The sequence below is a fragment of the Pteropus vampyrus genome, unplaced genomic scaffold, assembly GCF_000151845.1.
Source record: "Pteropus vampyrus isolate Shadow unplaced genomic scaffold, Pvam_2.0 Scaffold243, whole genome shotgun sequence".
Lineage (NCBI taxonomy): Eukaryota > Metazoa > Chordata > Mammalia > Chiroptera > Pteropodidae > Pteropus > Pteropus vampyrus.
In genome coordinates, this window is record NW_011889024.1 from 1,149,907 (window position 1) to 1,169,448 (window position 19,542).

Here is a 19,542-nt window from a genome sequence, read left to right on the forward strand (position 1 = left end):
AAAGAGAAAAATATTTAAGAAAAACAGATTATCCGATGTGTCTGATTACCTTGAAAGTTTTATAGAGTCAGAAAAGTTTGAGGCTAGATTAAGGTAGGTGCAGAGACAACACCAATTTAAAAAGAAAGAGGCCTTGTTAATTCCATGGAAAACAAAAAGTTATGAAGAAAGTACAGCCACAGTGCACTACGCAGCTAGCCTGTGACGTGCTGTGCAAAAAGCAGTCACGTAAATACGAAATACTTTAAAAACCCTCATTTGTGATATATTTAGCTATAGTGAGAGTATGGGGAAGAGAAAAAAGAGATGATGTGTGTGGAGGGGGTTGAGTTTGTGAAAAGTAGTATAAGTGAGCTAAATCCTCATCTTCTGCAGAATCAGAAAACTGAAATGTTGAGAAATAGTTTATGGAAATAAATAAGACAGAAGTTCACGAACTGGAGTCATCACCTCAGGGGAGCAGAAATAAGGAAAGAAGGAGACGAAGCTGCATTTTCTCATCATGAGCCTCACAGGACTATTTGACTTTCTGAGCTACGTCATGTTTTATTTGGATAAAATAAACTGTACATTTTAAGAAAACTAAGCAAAGGGATGCTAAGTTTTTGAAGTTAAGAAAAATGTACCTTCGAAGAGATTTCCATGATGACTGTTAATACTGGAGCTCTGTTCTTTCTGAGTAGATTTTTACGGCTAAAAAGCTTATGATAATATACCTTACATGATACGTAACCCATGTTGGTAAAATAAAATTGGAAGGGGAAAACATTCTTTAAAACACAAGCACATTTCTACTCATTCTGATACACACGGCCACACGCATCGAACAAGCGTGTAAAGTATTAAAGTATAGAGTAGCAGGGTCATCCATGATTTATCTAGTCCTATGAATGCAACCACTAAAAATTCACATCCTATTTGGGAAACTATTCGCTTTCCCCACATAAGTCATTCTTGGGCTCTAGGTATCCCTATAACCATCCTTGACCACCAAGCGCACGTTTGCTTTGGCTCGTTCCTCTCATAGTTGCTTCATTGTGTTCTTTTTGTTTGTCAGACAGAGACCGAGTTTGCCTTCTCCACAATCTCGTTGTTGTTTCACTGGTTTAAGATAACCACCTCCTATCAAAGGATTCTTTTTAGACTTGTCTTTCCAGTTCTTCCGTTTGCTCTCAAAAGCAGCTCTGTGTTATTTGTGCTAATGCTCCTTCCATTGGAGCTGAGAATCCGCTGTAGACATATTTTTGGCCTGAACTTTGATAATCGCCATGTTTAATGATTTATTCACCATCCTTATGTTTAAGACACCATGTTAGGTACTCTGCAAAAAAGAAAGTGTGTGTGTGTGTGTGTGTGTGTGAGAGAGAGAGAGAGAGAGAATCTTGTCCTTGAGAAACAACGAAATTAGGAAAAGATATACTAGCTTGACATGACCAAAGTAAGTTTAGTTATTTCATCACAGAAACATGCATTTTAAAAATCAGAAAGCAATCTAGGTCCAATATATGATAAACAGAAGTTCCAGAAAGTAAACAAGAGAAAAGAGAAAGAAGTGATCGAAGAAGTCGCACAAGAACATAACCGAGAGAAGGTCGGAAGCTTGTGGGAGAAGTTCGACTGACGCTTTCGTTGTCACTATCTGAGCTCAAGTTTTATTGGAATAAAGAGAAGAGGAAGAGGAGTGAAAACGGATAAGAGAGTGAGCGTGGGGAGAAGGGTTCTGGAACGATCTTCTAAAGCAGGGATTCACAACTAATACTACATATAAATGAAAAGGAAATAATGCTATCACCTCAATCCGACCTAAGTACCTTTAAGACTCATGTTCCAGCAAACTGGATAAATAAGAATTTTCTTTTAAGGAATTGCCAAAGTATAAACTTTCTTAAAATAGGGGATTTCCTTTCCTTAAAAAGTATTTTTCCTGATGGTAGAATTAACATACAGGTGTGACAGAAAATTTAGAAAATTCAGTAAAGTATAGAGAAGAAAACAATAATCACTCGTAATTTTATCAACCAGATATACCATTCCTAATATTTTAGTTATGCATATTTTTCTATATGTGTTAAAAAAACACAATCTAGATTATAACACACAAGCTGTTGTATGACCTGCTTGTTTCACTCATCCTATGTGCATTTCCATGCGATAAATCACTAAATATCATGATTTGCATGTACATTATTTTTCCAAAATACTTGTTTAGGTTCCAATTTTTCACTATCATAAGTAACACTATGAACATAATCTTTGTATATAAATCTTTGTTTAATTCTTTAATTATAAGAAATACTACATAAATTCTGAGAAGTAAAATTTCTAGATAAAACATATTCAAAATTTTGAAATAAGTTTTTTTTTTGTTTCTTTCTATGTTTGGTCCCCTTTTTTGAAATAGCCAGGAACTAAGTGAATTTCTATTCATTTCTGAGAGAAATGGCATTTTATGCAAATATCCCAAATAAGAAAATATCTGTATACAATAATTATCTTGAAATAAATGTTCTAGTGTTATTGATGCTGGTGCTCAAGTCATGCATTAAAACTAAATGTTGATCACGGCCCTCGTGACCAGCAAAGAATAAAGTGAATTTTCACTAGCAACAGCAGAAAACAAATTTGAACTACACCAATGCATAATTATGTTTCCTGTCTCGCCTGTAACTTGTGCACGTATTTGTGCGAGGTACTCACATATAGTGTAATTAACTCTTCTGAGAGCTACGTAAATACTGCTCCACAATCAGGTAAAAGCATGAAATAAATGGTATGTTTGCAGAAAGATATTCACATGTTTATATATGTGTTTCGAAGCTTGTTTCAAACAGTGGGAAGTTAATATTTCATTAAAAAGCATGCTTTTGCTCGATGGTTCTTAATGGTGAGGACGTCATAATTCTCATGAGGCCTCAAGAAGGAGGAGTCTGTCCACCTGAAAGTACCTTGTGAGATGGAAAGGACAGACCAGACACCCCCACAAGTTTAGTCCAGAAAACCATCACTTTTCGTTTCTTCACCTGAGTCTTTTCAAAACATGACCTCTGCAGCCCCAGGCTTCGGTTACTCATAGGCGCGCATAAGGACCTGAAATCAGTCCCTTTAAGATTCGTGTTTCAGCAGAGACAAGAACTGCATCCCAAGTTAGCAAATTCCAAAAGGCATTTAGTGAGGGTGGGGAGCGAGGATGGATCCACGTCGCACCCACATGTCCGCAGAGCCTGCGAGTTGGAATTAATCATCTTTGGTCTGGCTCAGAGGAAATTCTCTACTGCAGCTGGCGTGAAAACGGCAAATGTAGAAGTACAATTTGTATTAAGATTAACAACAGACCATTCGGATGGCTTGCGATCTCATAAAGCTCGAACACATCTGGGCTACAACAAACACCTCTGTACATTGCCTATATTTTTGCCTGCTTCGGAACTTAATATCGAAGTGTATAAAATGTTCTATTTTTCCAATGGTATATATTTTTTAATGAAACCAAGAGAAAACATAGAAGTTCACATTTCAGTGATGTTTTTCTACCAGCTACTGATTGCAGTTGATGTAAACCAAGCTATATTTTTATCTCTCCAGACAGAATTTTTTTAGAGCTAGTCGGCATGTGCAGACAAGAAACCACTGTGAGGTTTTGGGGCTGGAAGGCTGTGAAGGACAAGCATCAAGCCACAGAGCTCAGGCCTGTCTCTGCAGGCCAGCACCACCTCCAGCTCTGCAGCCTCCATCAAGTTCAGGAGGCTTGGGTAGATGTGGGGTGGGGGGGGGGCACACAACAGGAGACACAAGATGCAAACAGCCTCCCTAGTGATACAAGATCTGCTCGCATTACTTCCCAGCGCTTCTGATGCATCCAATTGTAGACGCATATTAGACACATAGCCAAGCACTAGTTAGAATCCATTTGCACATGCGGGCCCTTAAAGCAAAGACTCTTCTACAAAATCTCCAACTACAATGCAAATGTCAGCACTTCCCACAGGACTAGGGAACAAAATAGAAATTGGCAGTAAAGAGATGGCTCGTGAACTCACCCATGTGTGAAGAAGGTCAGTAGAACCGATGCATTTCCCCACTCCCCCTTTCATTCAAGGTAGAGAAAGAGTTAAATTAAAAGAGCTTTGGCTGCTCGCCACCCTGGTCAGGACAAGGAGAGTAAATGCTTGTCGGTGAGTATTCACTATCCAATCGGTTGCCACTCATTTTTACCACGGATCACTGAGAGCCCTACACCCCTGAACCGAGAAGTCGTGACATGGGAAAGAGGAGACTTTACTTTGAGACAGCACTAAGATATACTCCCCATCGAAATTCCCTGAATTAGACCCGAATGAATACATGGGAGAGGCTTTACTGCACTCCTAAGCCACGAGGTTGAAACAGCTTCTAACTGCGTTAGTTCAGCAACAAACCTTTAAACGTTGAGTGGTCCCACAAAAATCTATCCTCCAGTTCACTTTAAAAATACAGGGCACTCTCCCACATTTGAACATCGAGAATCCAAATTTCCGTGATTCATAATTCAGTAAGATATAGGTGAAGGTTGTTCAGAGCCTTAAAAAACCTATAGGGATACCAAAGCGTCTGGCCTTCCCACCACCCCAGTCTAGGACTGAATTCAGGAGCTCCGGGTTTGGCCCTGTGACCTCTACAGCACGGCCTCCCTCCCGCGAGAACTTCGTGTAATTTATCGTTTCTTATCTGCTTGTTGGGAATAAAAGGAGTTTGATTCCTGGGGGATCGAATACAGGAAAGTTAATTGTGTTATCCCTTTCCATCTCTTAGAAGAAAGGAGAGAGAGAGAGAAAAAAAAGATAAAACGCGAACGTGGCAACACGTGAGGATGCGTAGGAAGGATTTCCGCAGGTAAGCGCACCCCGCGAGCACTCACGCTGTGGAGAGCATCACACGCTGACGGTCTGACGCGCACCACCAGAACGACGCACAGTGGGGCTCGCTTTCACACTTACCTGCCCGTGGGACGGAAGTGCCGCGTACGCCAGGGGCTGGTGCATCGCCCCTTTCTGCTTCATGAGAAGCATGCGTTTCTGGTCCTCGCTCAGGTGTGCCCTGGGAGCCTGGAGCTGTGGCGGCGGCTGCTGCTGTGGCTGTGGCTGCGGCTGCTGAGGCTGCGGCTGCTGCTGGATGTATGGCATCAAGGGGTTTTTGTTGGGGTTGGCCATGGGTGGTGTCATCCTCTGACTCAAGTCTGCATTGAAATGGGTCAGAGGCTTAGTGTTGCCATAAGTGAGAATATTGTGCTGTTTGTTTAAGGAGTTGGTACCCAAGTTATTTGGCTGCTGATTGATCATGTTCATGTGATTCTGAGGGAGGTAGTTATTCATTGTCGTCTTCTGCAGGTTGTTTGCCATTGGAGGCACTATAGGGTTTTGGTTGTTAAAGGCTTGGGGGTACATCATGGGGCTATTTGGTTTTTCTGCAGTGAAAGCTGCGCCATACGGACTGGACGGTGGCCCTAAAGGAGACCAACTGGAAGTCTGATTCGCGTGTTGCTGCTGCTGCTGCTTCTGCTGCATGAGTTTGGCCCTTTGCTGCTGCTGTGCAGCCATCTGTTTTAGCTGCTCCGCTGGGGACATGTCGGAGCTGGGCACAGCCACGGGGCCCGACCCTGAACCAGCCACTGTCACTGCTGCCGGATTGAGGAGGTAACCATTTCCGGGCCGAGGTGGAGCTTGGCCTGGAGTGTGGGCTTGGTTCGGAGTTTGCGGGGACTGGACAGCACAGTTTGCTGGTGAGCTGGCGGGGTTTGGAGCGGCGGGCGTGCTGGCAACGGAGGGTAAACTAGTGGCCGTGGAGATGGCAGAAAAGGGAGGACCGGAGGAAGAAGGCCGCGCCTGGGGAGACCCCATGGAGACGTGTGCAAAAGGAGAGTGAGAGGGGTCGCTCTTCACGCTCACACTCTCCTGGGAGAGCGGGGTCTCGGTCGCCGGCTGCGAGAATTCTGACTCCTTCTTCTCTTCAAAGTCCTCATTGAACAGGTCCTGTATGTCATCTTCAGGAACCGTGTTGGCCAGCTCGTCTATTAATTCTTGCCACTCCTGGTCGTTTAAGTTAATGTCCGAGAATAGCTTGTTCTGATTTGAAAGAGACGTTTCTGATGTGTCTATGCAAGTGGGGTCATCTAGAGGTTCCTGCTTGAGGTCCTTGCTCTGCAAGATGGTGAAGCTGTCCTCCAGGTCACTGCACCCGTTGACAGGAAGTTTAATCTCGGGGAGCCTACCATTCTTACTTAGATCTTCCAGAAGTCCGGGAGGGTGAGTGCCGCTATTCTGCAAGGGCAAAGAAGGCTTCAGGTCAAGTTGGTGGAGAGGAGAAGCGGAAGGGAGTGGCATGTTGCTGATGGCTTCCATCCCTGTGGCAATGTCCTTTCGTATTCGCTTGCTAGTTGGAGAAAAACTCCCATCGCAAGCGCCATTCTGCTGGTCTCCATTAAGAGGTGATCGGGCTCCTTCCAACTTCCTTTTCACAGTCTCTTGGAGCTGGAAAAGAAACGAGAAAGAGGATGGCTAAATCTCGAGCTGAGAAGTTTACTCTTTAAGCACAGCGATAGGCATCGCTATCGACTAACTTTTAAATGGTTTACGACACACAGTAAAGGGGCTATACTTCTCATTTCAAAGTTGGCCAGGCTTCGGTTCAAATCCTATGAGAAAAGGTTTTATCCAAAAGCAGAGCTCACAAAGCTAAGAGAAAGAAAACAACCCAAAAATCGGACAGTGGGGAACAAGGGAAGAGAGACCATTAAAGGCTGAACTTCTCTCATACAGAAGAATCATCTATTATTATTTTCCAAATGAACGCTAAATGTGAAACTTGGACCCAAATGTGTCATATGCAAGAAAGATGTTAATACTTATCTTAGATTCTTATCACATCTTAATTGAGAACATCAAGGAATTAAGTCAACAATATTTTAAAGAACACTAAAAATTCTCTGAGAATACAGAATTTAATACATGTACCAAATAGCGTAGAAATGAAGACTGGTGGTTAACGTAACCCAAAACTTCCTTTCGGTTCTTGTTTTACTTGACCTCCCACCACCTCGTGACACAGTAGCCCACTCTGTTCTAAAAGCACGTCTTTTGCGACAACATAGATGGACCTCGAGATAATCACGCTAAGCGAAATAAGCCAGACAGAAAAAGTTAAAGACCACATGACATCACTTATATGTGGGATATAAACCTAAAAGCAACAAATGAACAAGACAAACAGAGACTCATGGACATGGGCAACAGATAAGTGCTTACCAAAGGGTAGGGGGTGGGGGGAGCGGGGAGGTAAAAGGGTCAAATATGCGGCGACAGAAAGAAATCTAACTATGGGAGGTGAACATGCAATGTGTATATATATATACACACGCGTACACACACCTTACTGTTAAATTGTACACCTGAAACTTACTGGATTTCGTTAACCAATGTGGCCAATAAATAAATAAATAAATAAATAACTAATAAATAACAATGAAAATAACAACAACAATAAATAAAAGCACATCTTCGCTGGTTTCCAGGCCATCACACACCCCCGGATTTCTTCCTTTCTCTCCGTCCGCTCTTTCTCAGTCTCTTATGGATTCTTCCTTCTTTCTCCTAAACGACGGGATTCTTCATTGTTTGGTCTTAAGCTTATTATTACTATTTTTCGCCCCCTCTACATGGTGCCGGGATGACTTCACCCATCCCAGCAGCTTCGACTCTCTTCTCTCGGCCGATGTCGCCATGACGACGTACCCCGCCCAGGCTTCTCTGCCGAGCTCCACTAACTCACCGCTCTCTTCCTGGATGGTTCACGGGCATCTAAAACTCAATGTGTCTCAACCCTGGGCTGATTATCTTTTGTCGCTCAAACGTGATCCTCACTCATGTTCCTAGCTCAGTATCTACCCTGTTACCCTGTTCTTAAAACATCTCCCATCATCAATCACCAGGTCCTATGGATTCTGCATCCAAAATATCACTGTAACATGCCCACTCATCTCCAACCTCACTGCTACTATCCTAGGCCGCAACGCCATGATCTCTTGCTAGTTTGCTGCAACAGCCTCCTTCTCTCGCCTCGACTCACTATCCATTCACTCTTTCATCTATTCCTCGATTCATTGTTTTGCTCTCCACCAACCTATTCGCTATACTGCCACCTCTTTCAAAAAACAGTGCCCTTCCTGGTTGTAACCCTGCAAATGATTTCCACTGTCTCTAGATTAAAACCCAAACCAAGCCTCCTTCACCCGGCTCTTGCTCATTACGCGAGGCTCATCGTCTTGCCTCTCGGCTTGGCGTCACCTGCCCATCCCTTGCCGAACATTTTCTATCAACTGTCCTGAAACTCTTTCAGTTTCTTAAATGTGCCAAGCTTCCTTCTGCCTGCAGGACTTTGTAAATACTGTTTTTTTCTTGGAACTTACTCCCCCAAACCCTCTCTCCTTTGCCAGATGAATAGCTACCCAACTCAGTTGGTATCTTAGATTTCGTTGCCTCTAGAAAATCTTCTCTTATGTCCCTTCCTCACCCCAACTCCATCAGGCACCTTCTTCGACCCACCTAGACTGGTTGGATATCCTGGAATAAATTTTTCCAAGCAACCTCTACTTCCCCATTGTAGCTTCTACCATACTTTGGGGCAATTGCTAAGTGTCTATTTAATGAGCTCCAAGAAGGTTGGGGCTGCCATTACATATTAACCATGAACTTGAATCCTAGGTATATCCATGGGACTGCATGTAGTATTCAAGTTCAAGTTCATCGTCATGTTTAATAGATAATGACAACCTGAATGAATAAATCTATTGTGTAATTCATAGGGGCTAAAAGAGGTGAGTTTGAGTCGGAGCAGGAGGCAGCCCCACTGACCATAAGGACGCCTGACTTTGAGAGTCTACATTCCTGATTCCTGGTCATGGAACCTCCTACTCTGGAGAGTGTGGCGTCCACTTAACTGGACTCGTTTAAGAAGTCCGGTTAAGGAAAGTCTTGCTAACTGTATGAATTTATAAACCATAAACCTAACTCGTCTGTCTGTCCCCTTCCTTTCTGCCAGGAAGGGTCAGTGTGTGAGACGCCGACGAGAGAGCTCGGCAGAGAATAAGTACCGGCAAAACGCTCGCTGGAAGACAAAGAGAAGCCTAGCTTGGGTGGGAAGGGGTTTTAGTAACTTCGCAGAGTGGAAGGCAGAAGAGAGAATGACGTGGGGACGGGAGTGGGGGGTAGGGGGCGGGGGGGAGGGGCAGCCCTCCCCTCGGGCGCTCTCCTTCCCTGGGCAGGGTGCTGTGTATTATGAAAGCAAGAGAAGAGAGGAGAGGGGTCGCCGCTGACCCCACACTGTGGCCTGTGGAACCAACAAGGCGATCGAGGAGCCCCGTGTGAAATAAAACCGATCTGGAGAATCTAACAAGTGCCACTTGGTTGCTGTTCTCTCCTAAGTAGAGAATTCCATTTGCAAGGTAAACAGAAAAGGTCCTTGAGTAAAAATCCAGTCTAGCCTTTGTTCCTACATCTTATATTTTTAATCACAACACCAAATACTGTCTGCAGTCACTTGGTAGAAGACCCTGAATTGCTGATAACAAGGTCCTAACTGGCACACACTGAACTTTAACTTCAAAAAGACACTGGTTCAATCCATCATAGTAGGCAGACACTGCCAGAAGGTTACGTTATTTATTGAACAAACCAGGAAAACGTGGTTCTGATCACAGGTATGGCAGATACTTGAATGTAGTTCCAACACATAGCGCTAAGTTCAAATATCGCAGCTTCGGAGCCTAAAGGAGACAAGGCTTGCGGCTGGCAGCACCTCCTCAAGCTATGTAAACTTAAAAAAAAATAAGCACTTGTCTTAAAAATGAACCTGACTTTATTTTAGAAAGTCCAGGTCCACGATTCTGTTCTAGGGTCGTGGAATGAATGGGGCAGGACGGAGAAATAAAGACTAACGCTCCGTTTGTGCCTCTGTGAAACAGCGGTGCCCAAGATGATGGAGACAGACAGGCCGGGCTGGGAACCCCAAGTTTCACCTCTTGTCGCCAGTGGGGGCCTAGCTGGGTGGAGCAGTAGAAGGTAGTAATATAAGAAAAGGAGCATTGGCCCTGCAGTCAGGACGCCTGGGTTCAAACCGAAGGCCACTCACCTAAGAGTTAAAACACATAAATGTTGCCTGGAACCTAATAAATGTTGCTGTGATACCCTCCACTAGATAGTGAGTTACATGAAGGCGTGGAATTTTCCTGATTTGCTCACTCCGGGTCCCCAGTAGCTCACAGTAGCCACTTGAAAAATACATGTTGAATGAATGAGTCCTGGAAAACTTATTTAACCTCTCTTAAGTCTTGGTTGCCTCATCCGCAAAATGGGTCAATAATATCTAGCTCACGGAGTTACTGTGAGGATGAACTTAAATGAAATAATATAGAAAGCACGTAACTTCATGCCTGGCGTCCAGTAAGCACCCACAAAGCCTTACCTGTTACCATTTTTAAAATTCGGTGATACCAATCGTTACAACTGAGATGGATTACTCTCTGGATCTCCACAGCAAATAGGTAGAATGATGATATTTCTGTTTGCTAGTCTGCAAAACCCTAATGTTTTCCAGGCATCTGGTGAACCTTTTTCAACGTGAACAAGAAAAATCAAATTTGCAATTCAAGCCCAAGTCCAAGTGCTAATGCATTCACGTCCTAGATTGTAAAGCAGCACTAGATCGCGGAGGTTCGAATCAAATGCATGTCCAGCATGCGACCTGAATGCGGCTGCCGGGTATTTCCTTTTCCTTGCGGGCCTAAAGTTCTCTACTGCTGGCCCTGTTAACCCAAATCTTGACATAGATTTTTATGTATCAGCATTAGGGAGTATAAGAGAGACATCACTGAAGGCATTGAAGCTATGTTATGAATTTTATGTTTTTGTTTAGTTGTGTCCAAAATAGCAGAGCGATCTTAGCATCCCACTGTCTGCCTCATCATCCTCTGCTGTATGGAAAGGTGGCCTGCGAGCCTCATCCTCTCCTGAGGGTCCTCTTGGGAGGTAGGAGGAGAGTGGGCAGGAAGAGACAAACCTGCGTGCTCAGAGAAGCCTGAGTGACTCACAAGCGCTCTGTTCAGTGAGCACAAGAATGGCTGACTGCATGGGGTAATGTCCTCGTGAGCGCCTCCCCCGCCCCCAAGGACTCGGGGCGCAGTCTCATCCAAAACGGTCTTATCTTAAGAAGTCCCTGGCCCTTCTGCTTTACAGAGCTGGAAGCCTCTAAGCATGATTTGTGCCCTCATGGAAGATTCACAGACACTCTTCGCTGAGAATCAGCTTCCTTGCTCCCGTGTTACCATTATTATAAATGTTTTCTCCCATTAAGGGAAGCTGTGGTGTCAGGAGCTGAAGTATGCTGTTCGTGCAATGCCTGTGACACCATGGGCTGCTATCATGTGTCAGTTACTCTGAGGGAAATGATTCCTCATCGACGCTGGCTCCAACACCGGTGTCTCGTCTATGGTGTGGCTCCACGGCTTGTGTTTCTGTGAGACTCTGTGTGTGTGTGTGTGTGTGTGTGAGAGAGAGAGAGAGAGAGAGAGAGAGAGAGAGAGAGAGAGAGAGAGGGAGAGAGACACAGAGACAGAGAGATAGAGAGACAGAGACAGAGAGAGACAAAGAGAGACAGAGACAGAAAAACAGCAAGAGAGAGGGAGAGAGAGACACAGACAGAGAGAGAGACTGAGAGACTGAGAGACTGAGAGCTTGAGAGAGAAAAAACAGTCTGGGAGGGCGACATGACAACCAGACCAGCGGCAGTAAGAATAGCTATATTTGGGGTTATAAAGTGCTTTCACGCAAGGCCATATTTCATCCTCAAAGCAAACCTTTGGGGCAGGTCGGGCACTGACCTGCTTTGGAGGAGGAATGGGGTGGGGTGTGTGACACCCCTGACACGGAGGAATAGGACTAAGATTACCAGGCCTCTGCTGACATAGAAGGACCCCATTCCCAGTAGATTCTTAGGGGTCCCCCGGACCAGCATGTCCATGAAGAAGAGATTCTTTCTTCCTTTAGACTTTTAGCAGTGCTAGTCAGTTAAAAAACAAACGACCCCCAACCTCCCCCACCCCGCTAAAAAACAAACCAAAACAAAACACCACCTCTTACCGCCTTGTCCCTGATTTTGCATGCAATGGGGCAGAGTCACGACGTGTGGGAATAAAGATGATGATGCTACTGATGATGACTTGAGGCTGGAGACAGCGGGGTGAACCGTCAGGTTCCTGTCTCCTGCTCCTAACGGTTCTAAGAGGTAGCTTTATTATAACCGCAGTCTGACTCCACAGCCCACACGCCACCCTCGCCCCGGACGGCGGAGCACGGCCCTGCCTCCCTCTGTGGCACGGGCTCCAGTGCACATGGTGGTGACGCTTCCTCAGACTGCTGCCCGGGATCATCCTTGATTCCACGGTCTCCCCACCACCCAGACCCAATTAAACCTCAAGAACTATCTGTTCTTATCATTAATGCATTTTAATTTTTATCTCCAACCCCCAACACACCACTTCAGTTCCAACCATCGACACGTCTCTCACGATTTCCGCAGCCGCCGCTTGCTGACTGGTCTCCCTGCCGCCCCACCCCCCGCTTGCCTCCCCTCCGACCCTTTCTCTGCACGTGGCTGTGGTTTTCTTTACAAACATGAACCTGGTCGCGCCCATTCCCCACGCGCAGCGCTTCTAGAGCTGTCCAGAGTCTTCGGCATCATCTAAGGCCAGCACGCAGGCCCATCCCCCACCCCACAACAGCCTGGTCCTCCTCCCTGCTCCCTCTCCGAGTCTCAGCCATCACCTCTAACCGTCTTACCCGCTCGCCCTCCGACACCCATCCACTAAACCTTCAGCAGTTCTCAGGCCGTAAGTTGCTTACCCTCTATCTCTCTCTCTGAGCTTCGCATATGTTATGCTCTCATACTGCTTTTTCATCTGACCCATTCTATTTGTCTTTCACGAGTCAGCTTAGACATTAGCTTCTCTACTGTCTCTCTTGACAGCCCCTCCCCGCAACTCCTGATCTCGGAGACCCTCCATGTGCTCCCAGGGCATCCTAATACGCATCACACTATAACCGCTTTCCTTTGCCTTCACGGGATTATACGGATGGATGAATGCTAGAAAGAGCTCTCAAATAACCACACTGAGTTTATATAATTGATCCCCAAAGCAGCTACTCGAAAATATTGACCTGTATAGTGTTTTAATGACAACTGAGTAAATGTATATATATTTTTTGGTTATTTAAAAACGTTACAAATGGCTTGTGGACTGTCCCCTCCTTATTAATTCTGAATAAGGATCCAGGGAATCTATGTTGAAAACAATGAGAATCATGAAAAGACTGAAACTGAAACCCAGAACCAAATGTGACATTACTAAGGTCGCATGTTTTGACACTTAGGTGAACTCAAAATGCTAGATATTTTCATAGCTGAATTTTAAATTTCCACACAATGGCTTCAAGTGTGTTTTACCCGCCAAAGCACCCCATCCAATCAAAACCGCGGGTGAACTTTCACCGACGATTAGAGACACAGGTCCTTCCCGAGATTGGAAGATGAGTTGGAATCTCAGCTTGCAGATGCTATAACTAATTTAGAGGCTCAAAGAGAACATTTTTGTCATTTTGATCTGTTCTGGTCAAACGAGAAGATGCTTCACTGAATCGATTTTCATACGGTTATTCTCCTCTCGCGCTACCAGCAGATAATAAGCATCCGAACACATGGATAAATTCGACTTGCTTATTTAATGTATTTGATGAGTGACCCAGAATACTCATGTGTTAGATATTTTAATTAGTAGAATATGAATAGTGTGCAAAACACTTTCAGAACTGTCTTCTACATTTAAGCACCCTTGGAAAGAATCTTTTGAGGTTTAGTTAGAGGTTCATTTTCTAAACTAGTGATTATCCCATATTAAAGTGACACGGGAAGCTGTTAGAAATGCAGATTTCTTGGTCCCACCACCGGTTTCTGATTTAGCAGCTCAAGGTGGGCCTCAGGTTTGGACACAGGTTGGAGGCACAGGTATCTAAAGAAAATTTACCAAATTTGGTGCAGGATCCTCTGAGGTAGTTGGTCCAAGATGCCCAGTTTTCAGAAATTCCGACCTAGTCTAATAATTCTGTTGAAGTTCTAACATTCTGAATTTGTTGGTTTGGAGTTTTAAAAAATACACGTACACACAACCCCTGGGTTAATCGTTCCTGGGTTAATCGGTGACGCTCTTCGATAGCTCATAAACAAGAGTACGAAACAATGCTCTAGATGGACATATTTCAAACCTCAGAGGATCTCGAATTCTGCACAAACTCGCTGGACTTCTGCAGACTTTTCATGACAATGTTTAGCTTTTATATTTTAGGTTTCTCTGAGCACAGGACTATCCTAGATTGTTTTCTCCCTCCATGTTAAATACTTATCTTCATTTTCATTCAGTGAACGAAGGGCGTGCTCAGGGGTGGACTCATGCCCAAGATCAAAGACCACACCAGAAAGTGATCACGTGTCAGGCATGTGTTCGAGGTGAGAATGTTTATTTTAAGGAGATCTATGTGAAGGGTAGAGCAGCAAAGAAAGAGAAATCTTCTCTCAGCTCCTGAAGTCTCTCCTGTCAGCCTTATACACTCCTAACAGCATTTTAGAGAGAAAACAACTTTACCACACAATAAGTCACATGAATAAACACACACACACACACACACGATTTCCCTGAGAGCCGAGGTTTCGAGACCTCTACTTGCATCCATCACAGAATGCAGCTTCTCTGGCCCTGGTCAGCGGGTAATGCTGGGTCACCGGAGAGGACGTCTGTCAGCCATGAGCAGTTAAAAAAATTCCATTCTGAAATGCTCCCGGAAGAAAAAGATCATCTTAAAAGGGGCCTCACCTCTTGGTGGGCATCTGAAACCTTAGCGACAGAGGCTGAAGGGCCTGCTGGGGCACTGATGGGTCCCCAGCCCAAGGAATCAGGATCCTTCAGAACATTTTGGGTGACTTCGAAGTGATTTTCAGAAGTGACCATTATCTGTTTCCTTTCCACCATGAGTCAAGTTTAACAGTTTATCCCCACGTAGCCTTAGGTGTTCCGAAGGGTGGTCGTTAACTCCTTTGGGAACATCGATGCTCACCCAACTCCAGCTCTGAGGTGCCAGAATAAGGTCGTCTTTAAAAGCATTTTAAATCTTTTCGTGTGTGTGTGTGTGTGTGTGCGCGTGCGCGTGCGCCTCGCTTTTTAGGTATGCTTTGATCCTTTAGGTATGCTAAATGTGTAATAAACATCAACTGAGTGTACAATGTCTTGAGAATGAACCCTGAAGCACCAGGAGTGGCAGTCAAGGCCCGTGATATTTAGAAAAGATATGTCCCAAGATCTCCTCAATTCTCCATGTTTTCAAATATGTAAGGGTTGGTACAGGCTCTTAGCTTTCTCTTAACCGAAAAAATAAATTACATTTTCACCACAGGTAACATGAGTCCTGTGTACTCTTTACACCTGAAGTTATAAAGTCCTTCGCAAGCTCCACACATGGAGTTCAAATTGGTGCTTCAACAAAATTATCAACTACTCATTAAAACTGACACCGTCATCTCTGCGAAGGCCACGCTTATATGACACCGTCATCTCTGCGAAGGCCACGCTTATATGATTTTCAAATCTCCTCACACAGTTTTCGGTAGAAAGCTCTAAACTTCTGAGTTTTTATCAAGGAAACTAACTCATGGCTCATTAAATATTTCGAGGTATTGGTGTCGTTTAATATTCTAACTGGCTGAGAGCTTACCATGTACCAGGCATTAAGCAAAATGCTTTACACATATGACCTCAATTACTCCTCGCCATAACCCAGAGGGGTTATGGGCCCAGAGAGGGTGGTACTTTGTACCAGGACACACAGCAGAGCACTACGTACTCCCACCTGCCTCTCAAATCTGTGTTCTCACCTACTCTGCTATTCTGCTAGCCTGATGACTCCTGCCCTGATCAAACCTCGCTCAGAAATTCTGGGGACGTGTTTTAGACACCTGTGGCGTGCCGGTCTAAGGAAGCCGTGCTCATGTCTCTGGGTCAGATCTGCCTGATTCACAGAAAAGCGTGCCTCTCTGCGAGGAAACTTAGCGTGTGCTTGAGAAGTGATGAAGGCTGCAGCGCCGAACGCTTCGGGAGGGAGCAGATGTGCGCATCGCAGCGGCAGCTCCCTCCGCCAGGTAGCTTCCTGTGGGAAAAGCTCCACTGAGCCCTGCAGCGGCCGTGAGCCCCTACCAGCTGAACCCTGAACTGCTCTCTCTGTTCATACACATAAACACGCACGCGCATGCGCACACACACACACACACGCGCACACACACACACACTACATTCCACTTATTTTTAAGGACAAGAAACAATTTCCTTAGGAATAGCTCCCGATATCTCTTACTAGAAGTCATGCATACATTATCTATTCAAACACGCCTGTATGCGTGACCTTGTAGTACAATCTGAAATTCCTAATGGGATTTTATTTAGAGCTGTAAAGAAATGATGGTAAAGGGGGTTGGTGAGGAAGAAGGGAAAACCATAGGGAGGACGAGGGCAAATGAAAAGATCAGATCTCATCTGCATCATTCACAGCTGGAGCCTTACACCAACAACACACACCGAAGAACAGGCATGTCAGGACGAAGCATGAGATTTTGATTTGTTTATTTTCTGGGAGGAGGGCGTTGGGAAGAAGAACCACTTCAGGGAGGCTGAGTACTTTCCTCTCCCTTGGGTAGGAATCAGGAATATTTTAATTTCACTGTTCACTCAAAATGTCCCTTATTTTCAAGGAGAAATTCTGATTTTCGTGAGAAGCCCCTTCCAGGAGCGTCTCAGCGGCACTGGAGTCATGTACCAGCTTAAGGGACGCAAACAGCCCACAGTGCCCAGACCTGACCCTGATGTTGAATAAAATCCCAGCACGTGTTTATCTCCCTTTGGAAAACAAAAGTATTGAAATAAGATCTAGTTATAAAAAGCCTCTTTCCCCTCAGAGCGGGCAGACATTGCTCCTCCTTGTGAGTTGTGGTTTGCATGAAGCAAAGCTAAGAGCTACCTCCTGGAAAAGGAATTTTTTTCTCTCTCTCTCTCTCTCTCTCTGTCTCTCTCTCTCTCTCTCTCTCTCTCTCTCTCTCTCTCTCTCTCTCTCTCTCTCTCTCTCTCTCTCTCTCTCTCTCTCTCACACACACACACACACACACAGCCCTAAGTGAGTAAGCGACAGGACACAGAATACCATATTTCTAGAAGGCGTCTGACACCCAGACCTCCATTTCACAGTAGCAGGTTTTGCATCAAAACTGGAAGCTGAGGGACTAGCTGTCATTACCAGCAAGGGGATCGCCCTTATTTACATATCTTTGGAGTAACTTTGTTCACAAATAGGAGACAAGGCAGAACTGGAGGATTTTTCTCTCCAGGATGAATCGCCGCTGGGTGAAGCCGTCTGCACACGGACAGGAGCGTTCTCACATTCAGACAAACATGGGCGCGATTGCATCGGCTCTGAGCGTTTTCAGCCAGGCAGCAGCGTGCACAGCTCCACACGCTCGGTCCGTAAACGGCAGTGCTCTGGAGGCGGTCAGCTGTGGGGAGAAGCTGCCTGGCTCCATCCCACCAGCTGAAATTCATTTTTCAAAAGAAATTAGACCAAGGTACTGTTGTTATAGCAACAGTCAGAGTCACTTACACAGCCTCTTCCCCGCAACCTCACTCTGACTTCTGTGGGCAGTGATTTCAATTATGTATAGGGAGTGACCACGTCTGAGCCTGGGTGGACCCTTTCTCGGCCTTTGGAGGAGTGGAAGTCTAAATCCTCTCTGTCTAATTTGAAGGTAAAAGGCAAGACTTGACTATAATCCACAGAGGTCTCCCAGTCCTGAGCTGTGAGGATGTTTCCATCCTGTGGATGGGAACCGGGCATGTGACCACCGAACTTTTAGGGGTTAACCAAGAATGGGCAATCACCGTACGTTCCGAGGTGTTTTCATTACTTTCGTCCTCTGGGCCTTTATTCTTGGCAGTGTGAAGTTCCCAGCATAATAGCCCACTCCAACTGCTGAACACAACTAACAATTCCAAAACGTCCCTTTCTTGACAAAGATGTGCGTTAGTACTGAACCTTTATGGCAAACAACGTTCCAGAGGCGTCAGCAATGCAGTAGTCCACGTTCGCCCCAAAGACGTGCCAAGGTGGTAAAAGTCTACGAAACCAGTGCTCACGACTAATGTCATGGGCTGAATCGTGTCCTCCCCAAACTCATATGTTGAAGTCCCAACCCCCAGGACCTCAGAATGTGACTGCATTTGGAGACTGGGTCTTTAAAGAGGTGATGAAGATAGAATGAGGTCATACGGGTGAGCCCTAATCCATTCCGACTGCTGTCCTTATAAGAAGAGGAAATTAACACACAGAAGGAAGACCCTGTGAAGATGCAGGGAGAAGCCAGCCATCTGCAAGCCAAGGACAAAGGTCCCAGAAAAGAACCACTCTGCTGACACCACGATCTTGGCTTTCTGGTCCCCAGAACTGTGAGGAAGCACACCTCTGTTGTTTAAGCCACTCAGTCTGTATACTACCTTGGTATGGTGGTCCTAGCAAACTAACAAACTAATGTCTGGTTGAAAGGTATCTGTTCTCTGCGGGTTTCACACTGGTGAGGCACTCGGTAACTATTTTAAAGGAACATCCTGCACAAATTTGTTCATGCTTTCATTCGACTAACGACACCTACTGTGTGCCAGGTCCTATATCAAGCACGAGAGACACACTGGTGAACAAGATCCAGCCTCTGACCTCAAGAGCCTTAGAGTGGAGGGGAAAGAAGCACGTGAGCAAGGACGAGGTGGCGTGAAGCGGCACCTGCGCGGGGCTATCACAAAGGAGGGGCACACCACGGTCCAGACGAGGCGAGGCCTCCTGGAGGCGCGCGAATGTGAGCTGAGACTCCGAGGATTCGTAGTGAGGCAGAGGAGGAAGAAAGCATAGCTTCTGAGTGCAGCCTCGAGTAGTTAGTTGTTCCCGGCTTGAACCAGAGTGGAAGCGGGAAAGGGCTGAGAACCGAGGCTGGAGAAGCAAGAGCTACGAAGATCACGAGGGGCTTGTTTGCTACGTTAAGAAGTTTGGGCTTTATCCAGAGGCTCTGGGACACACCGAAGGGAAAACAGTCACTTGTAATGCTAACTTCTGATTTCACGGTGATAGACATTGCTGGTGAAAGGTAAAATATTTGAAGTAATCTGTATTATTCTGCTCAGGCTGCCATAACAAAACGCCGCAGACCAGCATTTACTTTCTCACAGTTCTGGAGGCTGGAAGTCCAAGGTCAAGGTGTCTGCAGGTCTGGTTTCTTGGTTTCTCTTGAGGCCTCTCTCCTTGGCTTGCAGACGGCCACCTTCTCGCTATGTCCTCACGTGGCCTTTCCTCTGTGTGCGTGCCTCCCTGGTGTCTTTCTGTGTGT

The 19,542-nt window shown here is 45.4% G+C and overlaps 1 protein-coding gene across 2 annotated transcripts in view; it reads right to left on the reverse strand.

Moving 5' to 3' along the window:
• Positions 1 to 19,542, reverse strand: part of MAML3 (mastermind like transcriptional coactivator 3) — a 391,909-nt gene that overhangs the window by 157,520 nt on the left and 214,847 nt on the right. For both annotated transcript variants that reach the window (XM_011374301.2, XM_011374300.2), the window contains exon 2: positions 4,974 to 6,503. In XM_011374301.2, coding sequence (XP_011372603.1) covers positions 4,974 to 6,503 — 1,530 coding nt within the window. The remainder of the gene's footprint in view (positions 1 to 4,973; positions 6,504 to 19,542) is intronic.